Below are 23339 nucleotides of genomic sequence, written 5' to 3'. Positions count from 1 at the left end.
TGTGTCACCACCTCCTCCTGCACAGTCCCCAGCCCCGAGTCACCCAGCTTGCTCCTCGCTGGTCTTGTTCCTCCTGTTACATTGCACAGCTACTTAATCTGCTCCAGACTGAGGCAAAGATTTGTGTCTTGTGGTGTAGCTGATAGTTAATGCTTTCTAGCCTTTCTTCAGTGCTCTGAAGATTGGTATTTTCAGCTCATAATGTAGCAGGAGTATTATTGTTATGGGGAACACTGTGCGTTGTGAGAATGTTTCTTGACAAGACTATTAATTAGCATCTTAATATTTAAATCTATTGCCACTGTAATTGCTCTTAAATCTTAAACAAAGTATGTTTCATGGAACCTAATATACACACTGACATTTCTAGGCATACCATAAAGAAACATTAAAAAATCAATAGCTTTTTGCCCAAAATATTTAACACTCCTAGCCTGTAATTATTAAAAATTAAAATAGAAGAGTAATTTTGGAAAGGAAAGTGTGTGAGAAATTCTTGTGGCTGAGTTTTTGAGGACAAATCCAAGAACAACTTCTCTTTTTAGCTGAAATTGTGAAAACAGAGATGCAGGGAATGTTGCAAGCATGACTGGGAGAATGACAAGTCTGAGCCAGAGAAGTTCAGGAAGGGCTTCACTGTTGGGTGATATCACAAAATTGAGGAGAGCTGTCATTACCCATTGCTTTTTGATACCTTTTTTTAAAATAATTTTTGCTCAAATAAGCATTATCTATTGATAAGGAAGATGGATGCTTTTTACTTCTATGTTTTTGACTGTATAACGCCTGATACATGTGGTCTTGGTACCTGTGTATTGGCATACCTTGTGTTGCCATAACTTCATTTCCTTGCTCATTCTTGCCGATGTTGGCCCGAAAATAAGATCTCCTTTGTTTATTAGAAGCATTGTAACATTCACTCTTTAAGAAAATTTTAAGTTTAATTTAAAGGGCAGTGAATGTGCATGGATACATGCCATTAACCTTACTTAATTGTGAAGTAGATTCTTTCCTCCTTCATCATTGTTGGCCTAACACTTTCTCTAGCTTTAAAGTTATGCTGTTTTCCATTAGCTGAGGATTTATCCAGGAATAATTTGTCCTTGCTTGTACTTTCTTCCTTACAGCTATGTATATTGTCCTTACTTAAGGAACTAAAGAAAACTGTAAAAGCCTAACACATCCATTGTTAAAAAGTGTTGAAATGCCTTTTTACTGACGAGGGACATCCTTGATGAAGATGACCTCAGGCATGAAGTATGAATGTTAGAAACATGGAGAGCACTGGACTTGGGGACAAAAGTGCCTATGTAAAGCACTGAAACAAAAAAATTAAAATAATAACACTCAGTTTATAAACTGAAGGATAGATGTGGGTTTGTTGTTATTGCAAATAATGCTATCAGCTTTTGCCTGCCTGAGATCCTTCTGCAACGAGAGAAGAGCTCATGTTTTGACTTTGCTTTGTTTCTTTGCAGGAGTCAGAGAGTAATAAGTTATGTTCCCTATATTCCTTCCGAAATACCTCTACCTCACCAAACAAGCCCGACGAAGGAGGTCGCGACCGCAGCGAGCTAATGACCAGTGTTAACTTCGGGACGCCCGAGCGCCGCAAGGGAAGCCTAGCAGATGTGGTGGACACACTGAAGCAGAAGAAACTAGAAGAAATGACCAGGACTGAGCAAGAAGGTATGTGCTGGATAAGATTGATGCAGTTTCCCCACCCCCCAGTCCGTTAGTTTTTATGGCATAAAGGATGTGTTGGGTATCGAGGGCCGTAAAACTGCACAATTGGCAAAGGCTAGGATAAAGTTATTCACAGGTCTCCATGGCAATGGTAGTTTGAGATCCGTTAGGGATTTTAGACAAATATGCCAGTTTTTAAAAACTTTTAAAGCTGTCTTGGTTGTGAGTCAAAGCAAGAATGTTGGATTTGGTGAAAACTCAACTCTTACTTGAAAGGTTATGATGAATTCTTAACTGGCTGTGGACTTGTGAGGGATATTCTTCAGTTGTATTTGTTCTCTTTCTTTTAAAAGACAAATGTTTATTTTTAACAATAAGAATGAATAAAACATGAGCTGGATTGTTTTGCCTTAAAAATTCTCATCTTTCATCACTTTAATAATCCAGCATCTGTAACTAGGAGGATGGGAAACATTTTAAGTGTAAAAGTACATAGTTCTGACCTATATAGCTAGAATTACAGGGGAAGAAATATCTTTTTTTTTTCTCCAGTCTCTTCAGATATTGTTACAAGTATTAAAACAGAGATAAAAATGAGGACAAATGTTTGAGTGCTAAGGCAGTTTATGTAGACAGTCCTTATTCAGATACTTTCATTGACTTTGCAAAGGTTTTGGGCCATGGTAGGAAACAAACAGAATTGGAGAGTGAGTTTATCAGTGTATGTGTGCACACAGGGGCCATTGTGACAATTTCTGCCATTGGTAAGTAGAATTGAAGGCTTACTTGGTTCTGTAACAATACCTTTTAATCTGTGAGCTCATACATGAGTTTGAATCAGTGAAGTTGTGAGAGCAGGAGGCTCTGAAATAGAAAAACAGGTGCGGAGGCATCTGTGTGGATTCTCTTAGATATTTTCCCAGTTCAGTTTTGTGGCATTAAAAATAACCCAGGAAGAATATTTATAATGTAGTAGAGCCAAAAGACAGTAGATTCTTTTCTTCTTTTTTTCTTTGAAATAGGAATGAGCTCAGAATTATTTTACCTCCTCAATTTCATTATATGGTCACAGTGCTCTTCAAACATTGCACTTTAAGTTGCCTTGGCCTCATGTAGCAATGCATATTTCAATTAAAATTGAAACTGATACAATAATATATTTAAATATGGGATAAAATCATGTAGTGATGGAAGTAGGCTTCCAAATTTCTTGGCATAATTGTTAAATGCCAGTGTGTTCTATAGGTGTCCTTTCTGAAGCTGGTGAAACATCTCTAAAGAGAGAGTGTCCCAGATTCTTTACTACCATCTGTCTGTTTTCAGCTGTAAAGATCACTCTTTTAAAAATTGCTTTCTTAGATTTGGTGGCTAGGCTAGGAAAACTATTTTAAAGATTACTTTGGCAAAGTTGTTTTCTGCAGTCGGTAGCAGTCGTTCGACACCCCATGCTAATCAAAGGTCTTGGCTCGTACTTTGCTGCGGGAGTGCTCGAGTTGCTGTTGATTATATTGACACCACAGCTAAGGCTTTTCCAGGAGTGTACTGGATGGTGTGCTAATAAAAATGTGCATCAAAAAAGTTTAAACATAGTATCTGTCTGTAGGGATTTGAGCGTTTCATAGCTTATTTTTGTATGGGTTCTCGAGAATTTTCTGCGCTTCCCCTGTACTGGTATACACTGGTTGTTCTAAGAGTGCAGAGCAGAGAGATCCCTCTGTCTGAGTCAGAGCCTTCCACACGATGTGTTCTCATCAGCTGAAATAAAGGTCGTTTTTCATCCATAAAATAATCTTGCCTTTTATGGACCACATTATAATGGAAAGCTATTCTAAAGTCTGCCTGCAAGTTCAAAGGTATTTGACCGTATCTTTGTGTTTAGATTAGGTTTAGATTAGACATTAGGAGACAATTCTTTGCTGTGAGGGTGGTGAGACTCTGGCACAGGTTGCCCAGAGAAGCTGTGGACACCCCTCCCTCGAAGTGTTTAAGGTCAGGTTGGATGGAGCTCTGAGCAGCCTGGTCTGATGCAAAGTGTCTCTGCCTCATCACTGGGGCTGGAATTAGGTATCTTTAAGATCCTTCCAAGCCAGGCCATTCTGTGGTAACTTTATAGTTCTTCATTAAGTTATTTTCCATTCATCCACCAGTTTCTGCAGGGAAAAAAGTTACTTATGCTTTACAGAAAATAATTAATGAACATCTGACTGGTACCATTTAAACTAATGCAGAAAAATAATTAATAGAAAGATTGGAAATTCTTCAGGATGTTACACTTAGGAAGTTCAGTGTTTCTAAACTTCTGTGTAGGCCAGGAATATCAAAATTTTTAGAACAGATTTGAATACCCAATTCAGTATTCAGAAGTTTCTCTGAATTTAAAAGAAGTACTCTCCGTACTTGTTTGATTAAAATAAAATGAAATGTTAAAAATAATTACTATTTTAAGATTGAACTTTGTTTTAGCTTTGTGCAGTCAGTTGGAGAAATGAGGTCTGAGATTATGAAATTGTTTTGCCATCTTACAGTGTCTTTAGAACAACCTAATAATAGCCTGATCACACACTTACCATACATGATGCTCTTTAACATCTATCCTTTGAAATATGTTTCTATGCAGTTCTTTTCTTAAAATAGTATGCAACCAACGCAATTGAGGAGCTCTTTGTGTACTAAGTCCTGCCGTGGCACAAAATTGCTTACCCAAATGGAAAAATACCTGCTGTTTTTTTTAAAAATAGAGAGAATAACATAATGGGCTTAATGAATGAAATGGAGAAAAGATGTGTTTTTACTGTATATTGTGGTGCGGGGGTTTTAGTCCAGCATATCTCCTTTAAAAGAGTGTAATAGTTCATGTTAGCCTCATTTATAGGGATGACCTTGACCACTGATGTAGCTGTGGGATTTGGGCTAACACACAGTCATATGTCAGGTTAATTGTAGAGTTAAGTGTGGAGTAAAGAACTCAAGAATTCCAGTCACAGATCTAACCCCCATGCCAACACAGCAAAAAGTCTCTTTTAATATTGTTATAGAGTAACTTTCTGGTCCATCTATATCATCTGAATTTGAGAAATACAGGTTTTTGGGGTCAAACACTTAAATACTTTGTGCCATGCACTCAGATATTGGGTGTCTGCTATGCTTGTATATACTCCTTGTTGTCTTTGTTGTACCTCATAACACTGGAAAAGAAATATATACTGGGAGACTTTATCGTGTCTGAATAGATATATTTAATCAGAGTCCTTTGGCTCCTGAAAATAAGTTGTCTAATGAGAATTTCATCTGAGCAGCTGTGACTGAGGAGGTCAACAGGCATTGCCTAAGAGAATATGGCCCAGCTGGTTAAATCTGGTTGTTGTAGTGATTTAAATGGTCAAGTGCTGCTTGTAATCCAGGACCGTCTGTTGGTAAAGGGAAGAGTGAGTGCTTCAGCATAATGTACAGCTGTTTTAATCTCTCTTTAATAATAGTGCTTCAGCCAGTGTCATGTCTTGTGCATGGTGTGGGAACATGGCTGCCTCACACAGCAATATACCTTAGGTATGTTTTTAGCTTTATTTGTAGTCTGAACACAGATTACCAACATTACAGGATAAAAACCATATTTTTTGACTTTGTGGTCCAGTATTTGCAGTTTTTGTACAGTAAGGCGGTCCTGTGTCTTAATTTGTAATGATTTGCAAATGAGAAAACTGATGAGAAAATTGAAAAAGAAAAGAATGCTGCAAATATTTGGAGTTAATTTGAGTATGTAAAGACTTTGCTGACATGTGTTCTCATAAGATAGAAGAGGTCAGAAATGAACAGGTGTCTAATTTAATCAACAACATTAGACTCTAGGGCCTCTTGGATAACTTGGGTATATTCATCTTAGTTATTCTATGAGTTGAAGGATTGTTTTACTGGCCTTTTCTTTGGAAGTATCCTACAGTACAATCAAGTATTAAGGCTCTTCACAGCTCAAAATGAAGAATTTCTGTTAGACAGTATGGTCTAACTGCTTCTCTCCTTTTCTATCCCCTTCAAGTAAAACACTTTTCGAATATTGCTTATGTTACTTTTGTGAGGCAGATTTACAGCCTGGGCTGCCCAAATTCTATGCTGAGAATTGGCTCCCAGACAACTATCCTACTGTAGCTCATCATAAGCCTCTCGGAGCAATAATTAGTAGTACACATCTTGTCTGTAGCGAGGAGAGCAGATTTCTCCCTTTCAGATCTGGAATGCTAGGTTGGCAGGTCAGCTGGCACTTCTGAGCTGGAAACTGGGCATGTCATTTCTGCTAAGTGCTAAGCCCTCATTACTCAGGGCCTGGATTCCTAATTCACTTTTGACCTTGATTCAGAGCAATGTATACAGTATCATTTTTCAACCAAGCTCAGTTCACAATTCTAGCACGAGCTTTTTATGAAGTGCCTCCCATTCTTGTTTCCTCCTTGAAGACCATAGTTGAACATTCAGAGATCAAAGATTTCTAGGTATGCATGGTGGAATAATGAACATCTATATGAAGAGTAGTATATTCATAAATTTCCATCTATTCTCTGTCATGTGCACCTGTTTGTACTTTCTCTCTATGGGGGGATATATGGGTGGATATTTAAATTAAAAATTAAGGGTTCACATGTATTATTAATTCTGTATGCAGTAGGAAAAATCTTACTCTGTAGAGGTGGTTTTTCTGATTTTTTGTTATTTTTTTTCTCCAGCTTCATGAGTTAATAATAACTGAACACTTTATGTTATACTGACTTAAAATAGATTAACAATTCTCCTATAAAGCTTTCTATCATTCTAATAATTATATTGGAATATAATATAAGTATATTGCAGTATTGCGCACACAAATCCATAAATTTCCTGCTTATTCATTGGGAAGTAAAGAAACTTAAACTTTCACATACCATGTTTTATAAGTGGACATTGGCAAACAATTTGGGTTGCCATTGTTTTATTTGTTTATTTATTAGTTCTGATTGTTTCGGTTCTTTTTTATCAACCTACCTACATTACATTGTATTAAATGAATGGAGAGTTTCCATTTTATTTTTGTGGCTTTGTTTTAAGCCTGCCACACCTGAGAACAGAGAGAGTTCAGACATGAGCACTTGTTTTCTAGTATAGTTTTAAGCACAACCTTTGAGGACCTTACATGTCAGGAGTTTTCTGTGGTGGATCAGTCCTAGAGGTGAACTGCTGACCATTTGTGGTCTGTGAATATTTTAAAATGTTTTTAAAGAATTTTTGCACAGATTTAATTCAAGTTATCTGTCTTGTGGTGTGCTGGATACCCACACTTTCCACTGATGAAGGCATGATCCTTGGCTCTCCCAACACACTTGGTGTTTATAGACATCTGCTATTTCTTCTTCCTTTTTTAAATTTTTTTTTTAATGGACAAAGATATTTTGCTCAAGACTTCAAAAATGTTACTGGGTTTGGTATTAGGATTATCCAAATTAATCAAAAAAATTTCATCAAATAATGAAATTTGCAAATGGTCACAAGCTTTTGTTTTTGGATATGAAAAGCTCACCTTCTTCAAATCCTTTCATCACCTTTGAAAAATCCTGCCAGTATCTGCTCTGTGCCATCCTCATCATGGTTCCCTTTTCTTCCTAAAAATCACTTTTAGTAAGAAAATTGAGAATCAGTTATGCGTATGGTTAATTTAATACTTATCTCTTAATTGCTTTTTGTTGGAAGGCGTGTATAGTGGCATGTAAGAAAGGGAATTTTTCTTCTAAACTCCAGACATGCTTCCAAAATAAAAACAAAATGAGGAAATAGCCCAAATGTCCACAAAATAAATAGATGACTCAGACCAAGTTAAAAGAGAGATAGGAAGCACATTTTCCTAAATTGCTGTTTTCTTCCATTATTTACCTCCTTACCATATAATTAAATACATCTTCTTATGTCTCTCTCTCTTTATTTTTTTTTTTTTAATTCCAATTATCTTGGTAAAATCACTTGTTCACTTTTTCATTGCAATACATGATACTGTTTAAAAAAAATTCTTCTATTTATTGACATCTTATGGATCGTAAAATTTCTAATGCTTCTTTTGTTGAAGTCTAAAGTGAATTCCTATGTCTTCATGTGTTAAAGTAATTTTTGGCCTTTTTTGGAACATTACCAGAAAGGAAGGGTTTTCTAGTGTTATTTTCCTGATAACTAAGAGAAGATGAACCCATTTTCCTTCTCTATTTGGTTTTTCTTTCAGAAATTCATTCCATTAATGTACTTTCATTTAATGAAATTTAGAATGCAACATACATTTAAATTTTTTTTTTGTAAAGACAGACTGTGTAACTCAGTCTGTAATACTGTGTCTGGCCATTAATATTTTGTCTCATATTTTTATTTTTCATTCTGACTGAAATGTAGGCATTTTTGATTATTCTCTTTCTTATATCCTTTAAATTTTTCAGTATAGTATTTCATGATTAAATGCCATCTCACAATTTTTATTTAAGAAACTGGCACATCTTGCCATCTTTCCACCTCATATTTGTATTTACCTGGCTGCCTGAACTACAGCCTTACCTACTGTTGTAGCATTTGAGAATCTAATCACTGCTCACAGGTTCTGTGTGGATATAGGAATTTTTCAGCACTTTCCAGTATGTCTTATGCTACATTTGAAGACTTCACTTTCCTTGGTTTTCAAATTCTTCCATGGGACACAAATGGGGAACAGCAAAGACTTTTACATGGGTATCATGGAGAATGAATAGGTGGATAGATTACTTGGGCCATCTGCTTTGCTAGGATGTTTTCATGTCCCCTCTTAGTTCTTATTCAGGATCATCAGCAAGGAACTGGTGACTCTGATGGCAGCCTTTTGAGAACCTGTCCTGAAAAAAAACACACTTTGGTTACTGTCAGACATGTACCTTGCGGTAGGATCCATGGAATTTTATGGAGCTTCTGCTTTTCTGGAGGTTCAGTTTTCCAGTGCAGGTTGTTCTCTTTTTGAGGCTTTGAACCTGTGCATCTCTACAAAATTGTTGCTTATGCTGGTAAACAGAGTTGATCCTGATAGGGGAAGAGTCTGAAATTCAGGACTCAGTTCTGAAGATTGGTACATCCATTCTAGCCATGAAAATTCTTTATTTTTAAGGAGGTACTTGCTTTCACTGTTTTGAGATTCTTATATTACATTGAAGAAACATTTTTATTCAACCTAGAATACGTGAGATTGGTGAAATCCTTTCCATTGGAAGAATTGTGCCTTGACCCTGTTCTCATTATCCCTGAACAGGACAGATTATACTGAAAAAGGCTGAAATCTTCTCTTTACCATCATCTGCTGACCATTCCAGTCAGTTCCTCCGCAGACATGTATTTTCCAATGTCTTACCTTCAGGAATCATCTTATTTTTACTTTTTCTTTAATCCCAGTCTAACCCCTCAATTCTGACATTCTCCAGTATTAGATACAATTTAATTTATTTTTTATTGCATGATAAATTGTCCCAATGCTTCCTTCTTATATAATTTTCTGCACTATGTTCCTCTACACTTCTGTCTCCTTTTTAGACATGGTCAGATATCTGCTATATTTGCACTATTTGTATGTTATTAGTATTGTGGAAGCATTATAAAAAAGCATATCTTAAAAGCCAGTCTTTTCCTAGGGGCAGTAAAAAAGGCAAGATCAGTATGAATAGGTACAACTGACAATGAGCTCTGTGGTAGAGAGTATAAGTGAGTAAATAGCTGTAAAAATATGGAGAGTTGTTTCAGTTGCATGATCTTGGCAGCAGAAAAATAAATTCAAACTTCATTGGTTTCTGATGTTCTGTGACACAAACAACGTTATGATCATGCATTAAAATGGCAATTGAAATACATTTTGTAGTCATCAGGTTAATAGTGGGGACTAGACTGTGATACTTTCCTTCCTAAAATTTGCTAATGTAAATAAATATAAGGATTCAAGGGAAAAAATTGGGCTTGAACATGGCTGATCTTGTATGCCATTGTATTTTCCAAGTTCTGGAGGATGAATGGCCTCAGATTTCTTTGGTGATGGACTTTAGTTTAAGTTGTTCTTACTTGCTTTGCCATTCCTGCTGTTTTGCAACAGGGCCTAAAAGTGATTTAAGTGCTTGTGACTGGGGTAATGAATGAAAATATCTTCCCAGCACTGAGAGTATTGCATTAGACTGAATAGTCACCTTACTTGTAAAAGCACTATTAGAGAGGGGCAGCTGTAAGTAAGGATAATGATTTGTGTCCAGTGCTTATTTACTGAAAATTGTAAATGTATTATTTATTGAGAGCTCTCCAGACAGTGCTTGTCAGAATAAAAATGTCAACTCTAAGCAAAATGTTATAATACATAATAAAAATGCTAGGTAAACACTTTGGAGATACAGCTAATTAGATCTGCTTTTCTTAAAGAAATGACAGTAAAAATGCTCTGCAGCATATACATTTTAAATGCTGATATATTCCTTATTTTTCCATACAGTATTTGGTTTAGATACCTTATCATTATTTAAAAATAATTTTGACAACTTTATTTGGTTGCCACAGGAGAGACAGAGGCACTTCATACCTGGCTGCATGAGGCAGCTGCATGCTCAGGCTTTCCTGTTCATCCTGTGGAGAGAGTAACTACTCTCACCTCTGTGCTTCAGTCTGAAACTCCAAGATGCCACTTTGTTTGTGAGGGAAACCTGCCTCCAGTGGAAGCAACAAACAATTGTTAAGATTAGTCTTCAGCCATGCTAATTAACCCTGAACAAATATTCCTAACAGGGAGCCTAAATCCATTCAATGCCAGTGTTGCTTTGGTGTATTATTAAATATGAGTGAGAATTGGAGAGGGAAAAAAAAAGTAGCTATTTTTTTCCTATTTAAAATTAGATAAAATATATTTAATAAAATATTAAAATATTATTATTTAATATTTATTTAATATTTTATTAAAATATATTAAAAATATACTTAATTTTAGTTTAATTTTTATCTAATTTTTTTCAATTTTATTTTCCATGAAATTTGCAAGGAGAAGAATTAGAGCTTAAACAATTTGGAAATCTTTCTAGAGTGTTTTACAGTGTAAGGGAGGAAATTGACTTTTGAATATATCCTTTTTTGCAAAGAACTGCTCAGTTCAGCATCATAAAATTTAGGATGCCATCATGAAACACAGCTTTCTTTTTGAGTGTATCAGCCAACCTGAGCAAGAGCCTTACTGTGATTATTTTAGTGGCAGTCTGTCTGTGCTGCCCTGCGCTCAGTTTGCTGTTGGTTCTGATGTCTTGAAGGCTGACCAAGAACAGAGACCTAGATGGAATTAAAGAATAAAGTAGGGATTTATTAGAAGGCCTCAGTGGATTCACCTTGGGCAGCACAAGAGCCCAGCCAGGGTTACACCCAATATGAACCAAAATGGTCACAAAATTGACAACTGGTCATGGGGTCTCACTTTTATAAGTTTTGGTCCATTAGAATATTGGAGTTAATTGTCCAATTATAGCTTTAGGTGATGAAGTCCCATCCTTCTGTTTCTCTCTTCAGTCCACTGTTCTTTATGCTCTTGGGCCTGAAATTTGGATCATTTGTCCTTGGTCCCCAGCTAGAGATGGAATTGTTTTGTCTACCTACTCTGTGAAGAGAGCTTACTATTCCCTAATATGAAGCTCAGAACTACACATTAAAACAGTACAGAATCTGAGAAATATAAAAGCTAAACCCCGAGGCATCATTTCCACAGAATCAGGGAACCATGGGATGGCTGAGGTGGGAAGGCACAGGGCAGGATTGCCTACAACAGGTTGTTCAGAGCCATGTCCTGTCAACTTTTGAGTATCTCCAAGTCTGTAAACTCCACGGCTTGTTCAGTGTTTGGTCACCCTTATGATAAGCAAGGATTTTCTTTTGGTTCAAGGGAATTTCCTTTTTTCTTTTTGCTCTCTTTGCCTCTGGGCCTGTAACAGGCCACCACTGGGAAGAGCCTGGATCTGGCTTTACTCCTGCCATCAGATATTTATATATCACCCCTAGGAAGCTTCTCCTTTTCAGCCTAATCCTTCATGGTGCTCCCAGTCCCTCTTCCTGTGAGAGATGCTCCAGTTACTTGGTTGCCCTGTGGCCCATTCCTGCGCTCTCTCCAGTCCCACATCTTTCTGGTACTGGGGAGCCCAGAGCTGGACACAGCACCCTAACAGTGGTCCAAAACGTGGTCTATTTTAAGGCCACTAGTTCTGTACTGTAAGACTGAGCTGTTACCTTTAAAGACAAGAGGAACTTAATTCTGATAGTTTAATACTTCCTGAACTTCTTGCTCAAGCCCTGGCTGAGCCCTGTTCATGAGCATAATTTGAGTTTTAGCCCTGTGCCTGTCCTCTCACTTCCTTGTGCGTAGCTGATGAACACAAAGCGAAAACCAAGAATAAAAAACACAATTCAGTGCTCTTAACTACATATTTCTGTGCTTCACAAGTGCATTTTGGACTGTGAGGAATCCTCCTAATTCCTATTTGTAGCCAGGTTTCTTCCTTATTTGCTCATTGGCACATTGATTTCCAAAATGCTGGAGTTGTTAAAGTGTCAAAATCCACCCTCTTCTGTCCTGCTCTAGTAACATAAAGAAGTGGTGATGTTTTTGTAAAGTTCAGATTGTGATATTCCTGAAAAAAAAAGTGCACTAGTCCTTGTTAAATATAGTCTTGAGGGCAAGAGCTGTGTAAACATCTGCAGAGAGCTCCTGTTAGCATTGCTCTGTCCTGACTAGCAGCTCTCACTCTGTTGCAGTCTTGGGTCTGTCTTTAGCATGGGCTGCCAATCAGTAAAGCTGTGCCAAAATGTCTTGTTCTACAGCCTAGAATTTTGGAATGTATCTAATAGCTGTTTTCTTTTATTAATCATAATATATTTTTAGTTTTACTTACATAGGTGCCCAGAGTTCCTGGGCACAGTGCCCTATGTATGAATGGCTGTTTATTTTCATCTTCCTTTTTGTTAACTGCTTTACTTAATGCTTTACATAACCATTTGCCATATTTTGACATGAAGCTAAAATGCACTGCTGCCTGCTCACATTTCTTAAAGAACTTGATGTGACATCACCCTCTATGGTAAATCATGATCTTCACTGAACCTAAAAAACCCCATCTTGAATACTCTTCTGTCTTTTATTTGTTTGAAAATGTTGAAGCAAGCAGGCTCTTTCACCCATCTGGAAGAAGTCTGAGCATTACAGCTTAGAGAGCCTGCAGTGACACCAAAAAAACATTAAGGACTCTGTACTGAATGTCTTAGTCTAACACCACCTTAAGAATGAATTCTGTTTGCATTTGTAGCTATGCTGTGTGTGTTACAGGATATGCATGAGGACAGGAGCTGGCTCTTTCTACTCTATCTGAAAATTTACCTGCATATTCAATATTTAAAACAGCTCTTCTTCTCAGCGTAGGTCTTAGCAGTCCTTATCGTATCTTAAATATGTAACAAGCAGATTACTTTTAAATATTTACAGTGAAACAAAAACTAACACATCGGGCAGAGGTTTGTTAAAATGTCAGAAGAACTTGCCATAGTGAAAAATAAATATTGAACCAAGTTTATTCCTGAGGTGACTCTATTAATTTCAATAAAATTACTGCAGGAGTAGTTCTGGAAAAAAAAAATCTGTCAATATTTTGTATCATAATTTAAATATTTTTTCACAGAACCTTGAATAGCCCAGAAATAATTTTATAGGTCTGGCATGCACATGCATCACTAAGTAAAATAAGCTTCTTTGCCTCAGCCTCTGTTCCCTCTGTGGACTGTTGGTTTATTTTAGCTGTTTAAATGGGGTTGCTGCATCTTTGTTAATAGGTTTTGTTACATCTGCAGTTATACTTGTAATTAAAAATTTAGTTGGAGCATTGGTTCCCCTAGGTTTCAGTGTATCTGGTGTTTCTGTGATATAATAAGTAGACAAAGAATCACGTCTGTTGCCCTTTTGTGTCTGTGTATCAGGTAACACAACAGACAGTGGCCAGACATATGACCTCAAAAATCAAACCAATTTGTTAATGAACTAACAAGGCAATGTAATAAGCATCTCTATTCAGTCATTTTCCCCAGCTTTCGGTTGTTCCTTAGAGCAAGGGTAGCCAGTGCTGTATCAACAAATTATTTGATGACAATAATTTGGCTGATGAGAATACAAGGAAAAAAGCCACAATCTAATTAGAAAACACTGTATATTAGGTGGCAAAATGTGGCTAATGTTTTATATCTAATTGTAAGACTGCAATTTACAACTTTCGCTAGTTAACGATTTTTACGCCCCCCTTCCTTCTTTCCGCACAGAAAATCATTTAAAAAAAAGGCCAAAAAAGAGACTACAGGATTTGAAACACAGTGGCCCTGAAGTGATGGGAAAATGGCCAAGGTGTCACAGCTAATTTCTGACCCTGCTTTATGTGTTCTGCTGTTCCTTATTCCCCTTGTCAGTCTGTGAATCCCTGAGGCTGTACACACTGGCCTAACATCACTCAACTCCAGTTTTATATCCTCTTTTAATAATGTTGAGTCTATTCTGTCCAACTTTGATTCAGACAACCTGCTTGTCTTGAAAAAGTGATATATTTAATCAGTGGCTCTGTCTCCAGCATAGCTCCCACTGCGTGAGACTAGAGCCAAAGAGTAGTGCAGTGGCCTGTCACTTCTGTTTGAATAGGTAATGTGGAGCCGCTCAGCCGAAGAGACAGGAGCTGGAACTGCTTGTTAGGACACATGATCAAAAGCCACTCTCTGCTTTCTGCCAATCAAGCCTCATGTCGCCTTGTGGGGCAGACATTAAATAGATTTTTCTGCCGTACACTGTGGGCACTTTGCCAGTCTGACATGTGAACTGTTACAAAAGATACCAGAGTTTCCACTTCTTGCTGACTGCTTTTAAATATTACCAAGCCCTTGCTGTCCAAAGTAGAATGTTTTAAATAATGGATTATGATAAACTTCCACTACAATTAGACAGTCTCCTTCCTGCTCCCAACTCTTCAAAGATATTTTGAAAAGCAAAACTGTAACTTGGTTTCTGAAAACAAACAAGCAAACAAAAAACTGTTGAGCAACCCTATGGCACATAGATTTGAACATGATTATTGTCCGAGCATTATGGTGAGTTGTTGCTTTCACTTGTGCTATTTTGAATATTGTTTCTATTTTTAGACTTTAATTATTTAATTAGATTTTCCTAGTTGAGATCATAGCACTGTTTTATTACTATGTTTATGGGAAGGGATAGTAATTTTTTTTTTTTTTGTAAATGAGGTTGAATTTATTGATTGTGTTTATTGGCTGCTGGTGCAAATATAAATGTCTTAAAATGGCTCTGTAGTTGGTTTAGTTATACTTTCCCTTGGTTTTTTCCTCTTTGTCTATTACCCTCCATAACCACCTCAGCTCTTGTGCCCATGGCAACAACGCTCAGTGGTTGAGGCTAACAAAGATGACATTTAAGCTTTGCCTAAGTAATGAATATTCTTTTGTAACTTCCAGGGCCACTGAATTTATGTCATTTTTCAGAGGTCCCCAGTACCTAGAGAACTGCTTCTATTTATGTACTTGTGGTCATGATACCCAGATATTTACTCCCTTATGCTTACCCTTCCTGATATATCTTTCTTTTTTTTGTTTTTCTTTTTCAAGTAAAACTTTTTTTTTAACCAAAACATACCATGGCAATCTAGTGGAATTCATTTAAACAGTGAGCTACACATAAACAGCTGCTCCTTCAATAAGCCATTCTTTATAATACCCTTATTACCTTCTAGTGTCTCAAATTCTGATTAGTCAACAGTGCTGATTACTGTATGGCATTCCACTGCCCATCTTCCTTCTGCTCAGCTGCTCATGTCTTAGCTGTTCTGTGATTACAACACAACTTGTGCATTGTTTCTCCAAGTTGTCCCTCATATTGTATATCTTTAAAAAAAACTCTATACCCTGTTGAGGAGATGGGAAAAAAAATCCCTAGAGTCACCATAAATTCCCTGAAACTCTGAATTGTTTTTGTACCACTGTGATCCTCACAGTCTGTGTGCTCTGCAACTTTCTAGTGGGATGAATGAGTCTTTAGATTTAGGAAGGTAATCAATAAATAATGTCCAGTTAAAAGAACTTTGGAAAAGTGACAGTTACTTATTGCAGTATATGTAATAGAGCAGGAGATACCAAGGACTGTGGGGTTTTTTTAAAAAAATCCACCAAATGCAAAAACCACACAGTACTTTGTCCTGGTTATGCTTTCACAAAAACCAGTGGGTTCAGAAGTCGTTAAGAGCAGCGCTTTGTCATGAGAAAGCAGTTTGGAAAACATCCCCCCATGAAACATGCTGGGTTTCAGAAAGGTGTGTGGTGGCAGAAGGAATGCACAAAGTGAAAATGGGAAGGGAAAGAATTCTCTCCCTGGTGCGCTCTGGATCTCCAATTTCTGCTCAAAGCAGCGAATGCAGGGGCTTGTTAAGGACATTAAACTTTGCCAGCTGCTTTATAGGTAAATAGCAGGGCAGTGAGGAGAACACCCTTTCTGTGGCTGCCCAAACCCCTGCAGCTTCCTTTGGTGCAGCCCCTCAGAATCGAGTCCTGGTGAGCCTGAAACGCTGACACACTCAAAACGCAACCCCATTAAAGGCCTTAAATCTGTCATTGTGCTCTGGAGCCTGCTCTGAAAATAGCAAAGCTCTTTTTGTAAATTAAAATCGGTGTGAATGGGAACAGATGTTGACATGCTTTACTTTATCTGCAGGGATCCCCGTCAGGGGGGAGAGGGTCACTGAGGTTAGATGGCAGGAATTACTGCAAATGTGCAAAGGACAGGAGAGCCTGGTGCAGACATTGTCTCTGAGCAGGGAGAGCATCACTGGGTGCTGCTGGGGGCTGAGCAGCCTGTGTGTAGGGAAAGATGGTTGTGTAACAGCCTGAATTCCTGGGAGAATGCTGTCCCCTTGTATATCTGCTCACAGGATAAAGGGGAGGGGTGTTTGGCCTGTTTTACAGAGCTGGTCAGATCTGGATTCCAAGGCATTCTGGGTGACCCCAATTCCCATTTACTCCCATGTTACCTGAGCTCACTCAGGACCGTATGGAAGGTGTTTGGCATAGCCAAGGCTCAAACTACAAAAAATTTGGGCTCACTCTGACATAGCTTTTTTTTGGAATTTCAGCATTTCCTTTTAATGCATTGGGTGAACTCTCACGTTGCATTAGAGTCATCATCAACTTTTAATAGTTTTTGAAATAAAAACATAGTTCTGTTCTGAAATGTGCAATTTATTAAATAGCTTTGCTAGTCAATCTCAATAAATTCTTGTTGAAGATTTTTCCTGATTTAAAAAAAGATAGCAAAGGATGAATTTATTTATAAGAACTGTAATAGTTTCCCTCAATTCCTTTTATATTTTAGATTACCTTATAATTTTCTAAATCTACATTAACAATAATGATCAATTTTGTCAGTATTATTCACACCTTTTATTAATTTAGCATAGATGAATAAATGTGAATGTTGTGAAGAGTTGATTGGGAATAGATTTTAAATCTGACAGTTAGATTACAGGGTACCTAAGAAAAAATGGCTCTTTCACTAGGTACCTAGTAATTTAATTCTTGTTTGAAATTATTATAATTTATTACAGTGTGTGGGTCCTAATGAATGTCTACTATTAAATGAAAAGGAGAAATTGAAATTATGAAATTCTTTTAACTTGTATCTTAAAAATCCTCTTAAACAATTCAGTAGATATTAATAAGCAATGTGCTTTTCTATCCTTTTTATATGAATGCAAACAAAAACATTTTCCTTGCTACATAATGATATTAGATCAGTGCTGTAGGAGATTCTTACTTAGAATCAAGACTGTTTTGAAATAGAGGGGAATAATTTTATGTGAGGAAAAATATCCAAAATTTTCTATCTTGATCAGACATTTAGGCCTTCTTGTATAAGTCCTTTTTCCTTCTTCAAGGAAAAGCTCAAAATCACTACTAGAAGTTTCGCTGTTGTTAGAAATGCAGATATGTATGTGTGAGAAATCAAAATTTTTCTGCCTTTTTTCCTAATGAAGGAGTCAGTCATTAGGACATTAGAATTTAATACACCTTATACTTTTACTGTCATGATGTAAAATTATTTTTCCACTTTGCTTATCAGTTTTCAATTGAGGAGTGGTTAGGAGAAGTTGGTAAAAATTGGTAGGTGTTTCCAAACTAATGGAAAATGGACAGGCAATGCCAAGTAAATGTAGCAAATAGGTTATAGTGGCATTTGAAATAGATGATGGGACAAAATTTATGAATTATCTTTGTTAATTAAATTTAAGAAGGTGAAAACACATTAGAAATTTCTTTGATAAAAATGATATCAGTTCATACCAATATGAACTTAAAATTAGGCCATAATTGAGTTATAAAATGTTTAAAGAATAGAAGGCCTCTAGTTTTTCTCTGTAACATACCATGGTATCTAAAATTATGTGACTATCATAGCAGAACCATATAAATAAAAAATAAGTTAGAGGTTTTAGTGGAAATTTCATTTGTAATTGCACTGTGCAGCAACAGTAGTGGCCTTTGGCATTCACTAGTTTCAACCTGGCTCAAATTTCTCACCTGTACTGGGGTTTCTTTTGTAGGTCTTTTATGTAAGAGCTTGTGGTAAACCATTTCCATTATTATTAAAATATGAACATGCATCCTTCTACAAGTCAGAAAAATATAATTCTAACCTGGACAAGTCACTAGATTTGCCTGCCATTTCTCAATTCTTTTCTTTAAGGGGAAAGCTATACAGCTCCTAAGAGAAATAAAATCAATATGAGTAATAAAATACTACCTCTAGTTACCTGTTGCTGTCCTGTAGCTGACAGATGGAACACTGGTTGGAAATTCCATTTTAAGGTTCCAAGGTAGCATTGCATGCTTGCATCCTTTGAGATGCATGTGTATTTTCCTCTGGGAAGGGAGTGTGGGAAATTATTCCACTGCATGTTTCCTGATATGCTGCCAGAAATGAAAGGAAAAAAAGAACAGAAAAAGAGAAAAGGAGAGGGAAAGATAACAGTAATAAAAGGAAAATAAAAAAAGAAAGGTGAAAGGGTAGAAAAACTGCTTTGGGTTTGGTTGTGATTTTTCACTTCAATATTTTTTGCATTTTCATCAAGGAGATATTTTAAGTTCAAGTACTCTGTACACAATTGTTGTGTAGTTTGGTTTTGTATGAACTTTGCTATTTAGCTAATAGGATTTGTTTGAAGCTACTGGTAGAAAAATGGAGACTGAACAGAATTTGTTCTTTTCAAACTTCTAAAAATACTCAGCCCTTTCTCATGAGTTAGGAATTTTTATATGTTTACTGTTCTTCACTATAACCAATTCCAACAACTGCCCTGTTACAGAAAAAATAGGAGTATGTTAAGACATGAGCTGAAAAACCCTTAAGAGCTAACATTTCAAAATATAAACATGAATTAATGCTAGTGTCAAATTTCCCCCTATTTTCTGAATGTCTTTGGCATATTCTAGCCATGTATGTTTATTAAAATTTGTTTTCAGTAAAATATGTAAGTACTATGAAAGGAAATTATTTTATTAAACTTGCAGTTTTGGTATTATTTGAACCTTGAATGTGGAAATCTGAATGAGATGAGATTAAAAGGTTTAAATAGCTTTAAAATTATATTTACATTAGTGCAATCTGTCCTTTTTAATACTAATCTGCTTTTTTAGTTGAGATTGTATTATAAAAAAAACCCACCCAGGGTGCATTAAAATCGGCCAAAACATTTACACTGCGAAGCTCCTTTCTTCATTTCCTAATCAGCCAGAGTTCTCAAGGAAAAGTTCAGCTCAGATATTAGCTATACTTCTTAGAAATGACCTTGTGGGGTAGAGAAGCATGGCACAGTGGCACTTTCCAGCTGTACACATGGTATCCGTCGGGGTACAATCATGCTCAGTCCCAGCACCGCAGGCTTGGACATATGTTGAGTTTTATTTCTTTCTTCTGACATTAATCCTATTCACCAGCTGTTCTGCCAGCTGCCATTCTTCAGCTTGGAGATTACATTTTGGGGGATACCAACAATCGCCTAGTTGACCAGTGTTCTCCCCACTTACTTTAAAAATGATTGGAGTTTTGGGTTAGCATTGCTCAGTCTTTTTTACTGCCTATGTCCTTAATTGTCTTTGAATTCAAGACTTGATTTATGATCACTTTGAATACACTGCAGAAAAAAACCCTCAAAAGAGCTCTGATTTCCACCATACTGGTAAATCTGTGCTCACAGAAGGGGGAAAAAAAAAAGGTTTGCAGTTAACATTCTGAAAGCTGTAATTAATGTTACATGCACTATTATGTAAACAGCATTAATTAGTGACAAATTCTTCTGATAAAAATCATTTTTAATCAAAAGAATATCTTAATTTTTCATTTTTACATGAATCTATTTTAAGAAGTTGCAGTTTTGTAAGAAACTGTTTCACTAATCTAGTTTGAACAGGCTATTAAATCTCTGCTCCACTCATAACATACACTAATAAGTCGTATAGATTTCTTAGTTCATATTCCAGATGATCTGTCCATAAGCAGGATGTTAAACATCTGTAGTTTAAGCCTTCTGGGACTAACAAATGCATTAATGCTGGAAAGAAATGTGGCCTGAACAATAAGGTTACAGACCATGTGGTAAAGGAACAACCCCGATATCATCAACTCAGCACACACGGTGCACTGCACCCGAGTTCTGGCCCAGCAGTGAAAGAACAATGTCAGTTCTAAATTGTATCCATTTATAGCTTGTATTTATCACATTCATACCAGTGAAGACAGAGAATCCTGTATTCAACATAATTATTTCGTGTGGCAATTTAAAGATCTTTGTTGCACATTCTTCACAATTGAGCAAAATTGGCTATTAGCTGGATAAGGTTAAGCTAGACTATAATGGTAAATATTTATTACAGGAATATTCAATTAATAACACATATGCTGCATTTCTTTGCCCAGCCAGTGATTACATTCAGGTCATACAAAGCAGACGTTCGAATTGTCCAACTCAGATCCCACTTTAAGGAAACAGGAGCTCCATTAATGAAACCCACCCACCTTGATTCTTTTATTCCCCTGTTCCCTTTTGCATATCTCACACAATGTTCATTTTAATACAGTTAGGGAATCAAGCTATCGGGAGTTTACACAGATGAAATATTTTTTAAATGGGAGTTACTCTTGACTTCCATCATAGTCAAGAAAACTTCTTGGGAGGAATGGGGGTGGGGGAGAATCCTAAGAAATATTCCCAATGAGATAATGTTCCAGACTCACCAGTAGTGAACCCCCTTTACTAAATATGGCCATTCTATTTATAGAAATATTCATATTTTCATTGGTGGCCAAAGCACTGCTTATAGGAAAACCTACAGGTGACTAATAGGAGTTGCTCACTAAGTGGAATAATGAATAGTATTAGGTGTCAATTAAATCAAGCTTCCCCGAGGTGCAGGTGCTCCACAATGTACTGACACATTTCAAGTAGCAGCGCCACTTCACCCATGCATATGAACAAGCACATTTGCATATTAAAAAGCTGAAAATTATTTAACTGAAGCAAAAGTCTTTTAGAGATGATGGAGGTTATTAAAACTGTTGACAAGAAAGAAGGTAATTGCCTGAAAATGAGAGATGACATTCTGCTATACACAGGGAACGTTGTTTTTGTTGTATTGTGCAGCAGTGCCTGGGTGTATAACCTATTACATTGAGATTGCTCCTATGCAATTAGACCCTTTTTGTCCTCACTTCAATAAGGCTATGATTATGAAGGATTGAAGAACACTTGGCATATTGAATGTCTGTTGTTTTTATAACTTCGTCAGAAATGACAAAACACGTTTTGTGTCCTGTTTTTTCTTTGTAGGCTTATTGATTCTGTGATTATAATATTCATAAAAGACAATGTGTTCATGGTTGAACACTGTCATTTATACAGGTTTTATTTTTTTTATTTTTGAGCATAGTACTTGTTTGAATGCCAAGGTGTTAGTCAGAAAGATAAGGGCATATAGAAAGTAAAAGATGAATAGGTGAGAAATTTAGCACTGTAATAATGCCAAATATTTCTATTAAAAGCCAGATAAAAAATCCATATATTTCAGAAGTGTCTGCTCAGAAATACTCACCAACTTGTGGTTAATTTACTTTTTATCTCTCAGCAGTAATTGTTTTCCTATGTGTTTTCTTTGTCCTGTCTCTCCTAGTGATAGCCTAAAGAAACTGGTTGAATTGCACCTTGCAAGGGGCAGGAAAAAAAATGTTTCTGTGTAAACCATGAGTGAGAAACTTCATTTAGCTCACACACAAGGAGGAAAACAATAAAGCTTCACTTTACGAAGCTCTCTTAAGATAAAGGTGCCTGGCAGGCAATACCATTTAATGCTTACCACCTAAATGGTCATTTGTGGTGGGATTTGCAAAACTGCCTAAGAGATTTGGATGCCCAGTTCCCATTAAAGTTAATGAGAATTGGCGGCATCCAAATTCCCTTTGCAGCTTTGAAAATGTCAACCAGCCTTTCAGTGTTTGTGATCATGCTGTATGTTGAGAGAATGTTTCCTACAAGCTCTGTTTTTGTTAGATTTTCTATTATGTTCCTGGAGTTGGCTCAGAATCTGGTGAGAAGCAGAGCTACTGCAAGGACTTGCTTTGAGTTTGGGCAAAGATGTTGTTAACCTTTCTGCTTCACATACCCTGTCTGGAAATTGCACACCCCAGCACTTCCTTGATTTTGCATTATGCTTTGGCATATTTTGAATTAGCTTATTTGTATGAGAAAGTATTAAAACTTATTAATAAGAAGGTTTTATTTTACTCCTAGTGTCCTGGTCTGTTGAGGTGTGTGAGACATGTAGACCCTCATCTGTCTGAAACAGCTTTAAATGCATGAAACCACAGAACATTGTAATGATATAAATTATTTATGATATAATTGATGTGCTCAAACACATAATGAGTCATGAGGGTAGATGATCCAAACTCAAGTAAAAGTATGTCATCTATTAGTATTAAGTATCTTTTCAAGAATGCATGATTTCTTTCAAATTGTGGCTTTTTTGTATGTGATTGCATTTTAATCTTTTGTCAACCACTGCATGCCATACGCTTTCAGCTGACCCTTTCATGAAGCCATTTATTTACTTTGATCTCTGCGACACTGAGATTAGCTGGTTTCTTAAAATTACATTGGTCACAAATGGAAAAGTAAAATTTACATTTTATGGGGCCAATCTTGCAGTTCTTGCTTAGACAATACAGATTTATGCCCCAAATGTAAAGAATTGTTATATCAAATATGCTAGTTGGGCTTTATCTCCTTGTGAGATGCCCCTGCTGGACCAGATTTTCAAATGATCTTAGTGTTCAATGGCTCTTATTTAGTCACAAAAAAAAAAGTTTCATTCCTTAAAGCTTTCAGTGGTGAGAATAGCAGGAACACTTCACAGAAATTCTTCACATTTTTGGAGTGCTTGAAAGAGAATTGAACTTTCTGGAAAACCTTACTTCTTGGTTCTTGGTGTAAATGCATGAGAAAAATGGAAGCTCAGCAGCTGTCACATAGTTCTAGTATCCTGTTTGA

General features: G+C 36.6%; 1 protein-coding gene across 6 annotated transcripts in view; it reads left to right on the top strand.

Annotated features, from left to right (window-relative positions):
• Positions 1–23339, top strand: part of SOX6 (SRY-box transcription factor 6) — a 257653-nt gene that overhangs the window by 44803 nt on the left and 189511 nt on the right. For all 6 annotated transcript variants that reach the window (XM_059473935.1, XM_059473933.1, XM_059473934.1 and 3 more), the window contains exon 3: positions 1479–1689. In XM_059473935.1, coding sequence (XP_059329918.1) covers positions 1479–1689 — 211 coding nt within the window. The remainder of the gene's footprint in view (positions 1–1478; positions 1690–23339) is intronic.

The sequence above is a fragment of the Ammospiza nelsoni genome, chromosome 6 (assembly GCF_027579445.1).
Source record: "Ammospiza nelsoni isolate bAmmNel1 chromosome 6, bAmmNel1.pri, whole genome shotgun sequence".
In the NCBI taxonomy this organism is placed as follows: Eukaryota; Metazoa; Chordata; class Aves; order Passeriformes; family Passerellidae; genus Ammospiza; species Ammospiza nelsoni.
This window is presented reverse-complemented; position numbering and strand designations above follow the sequence as displayed.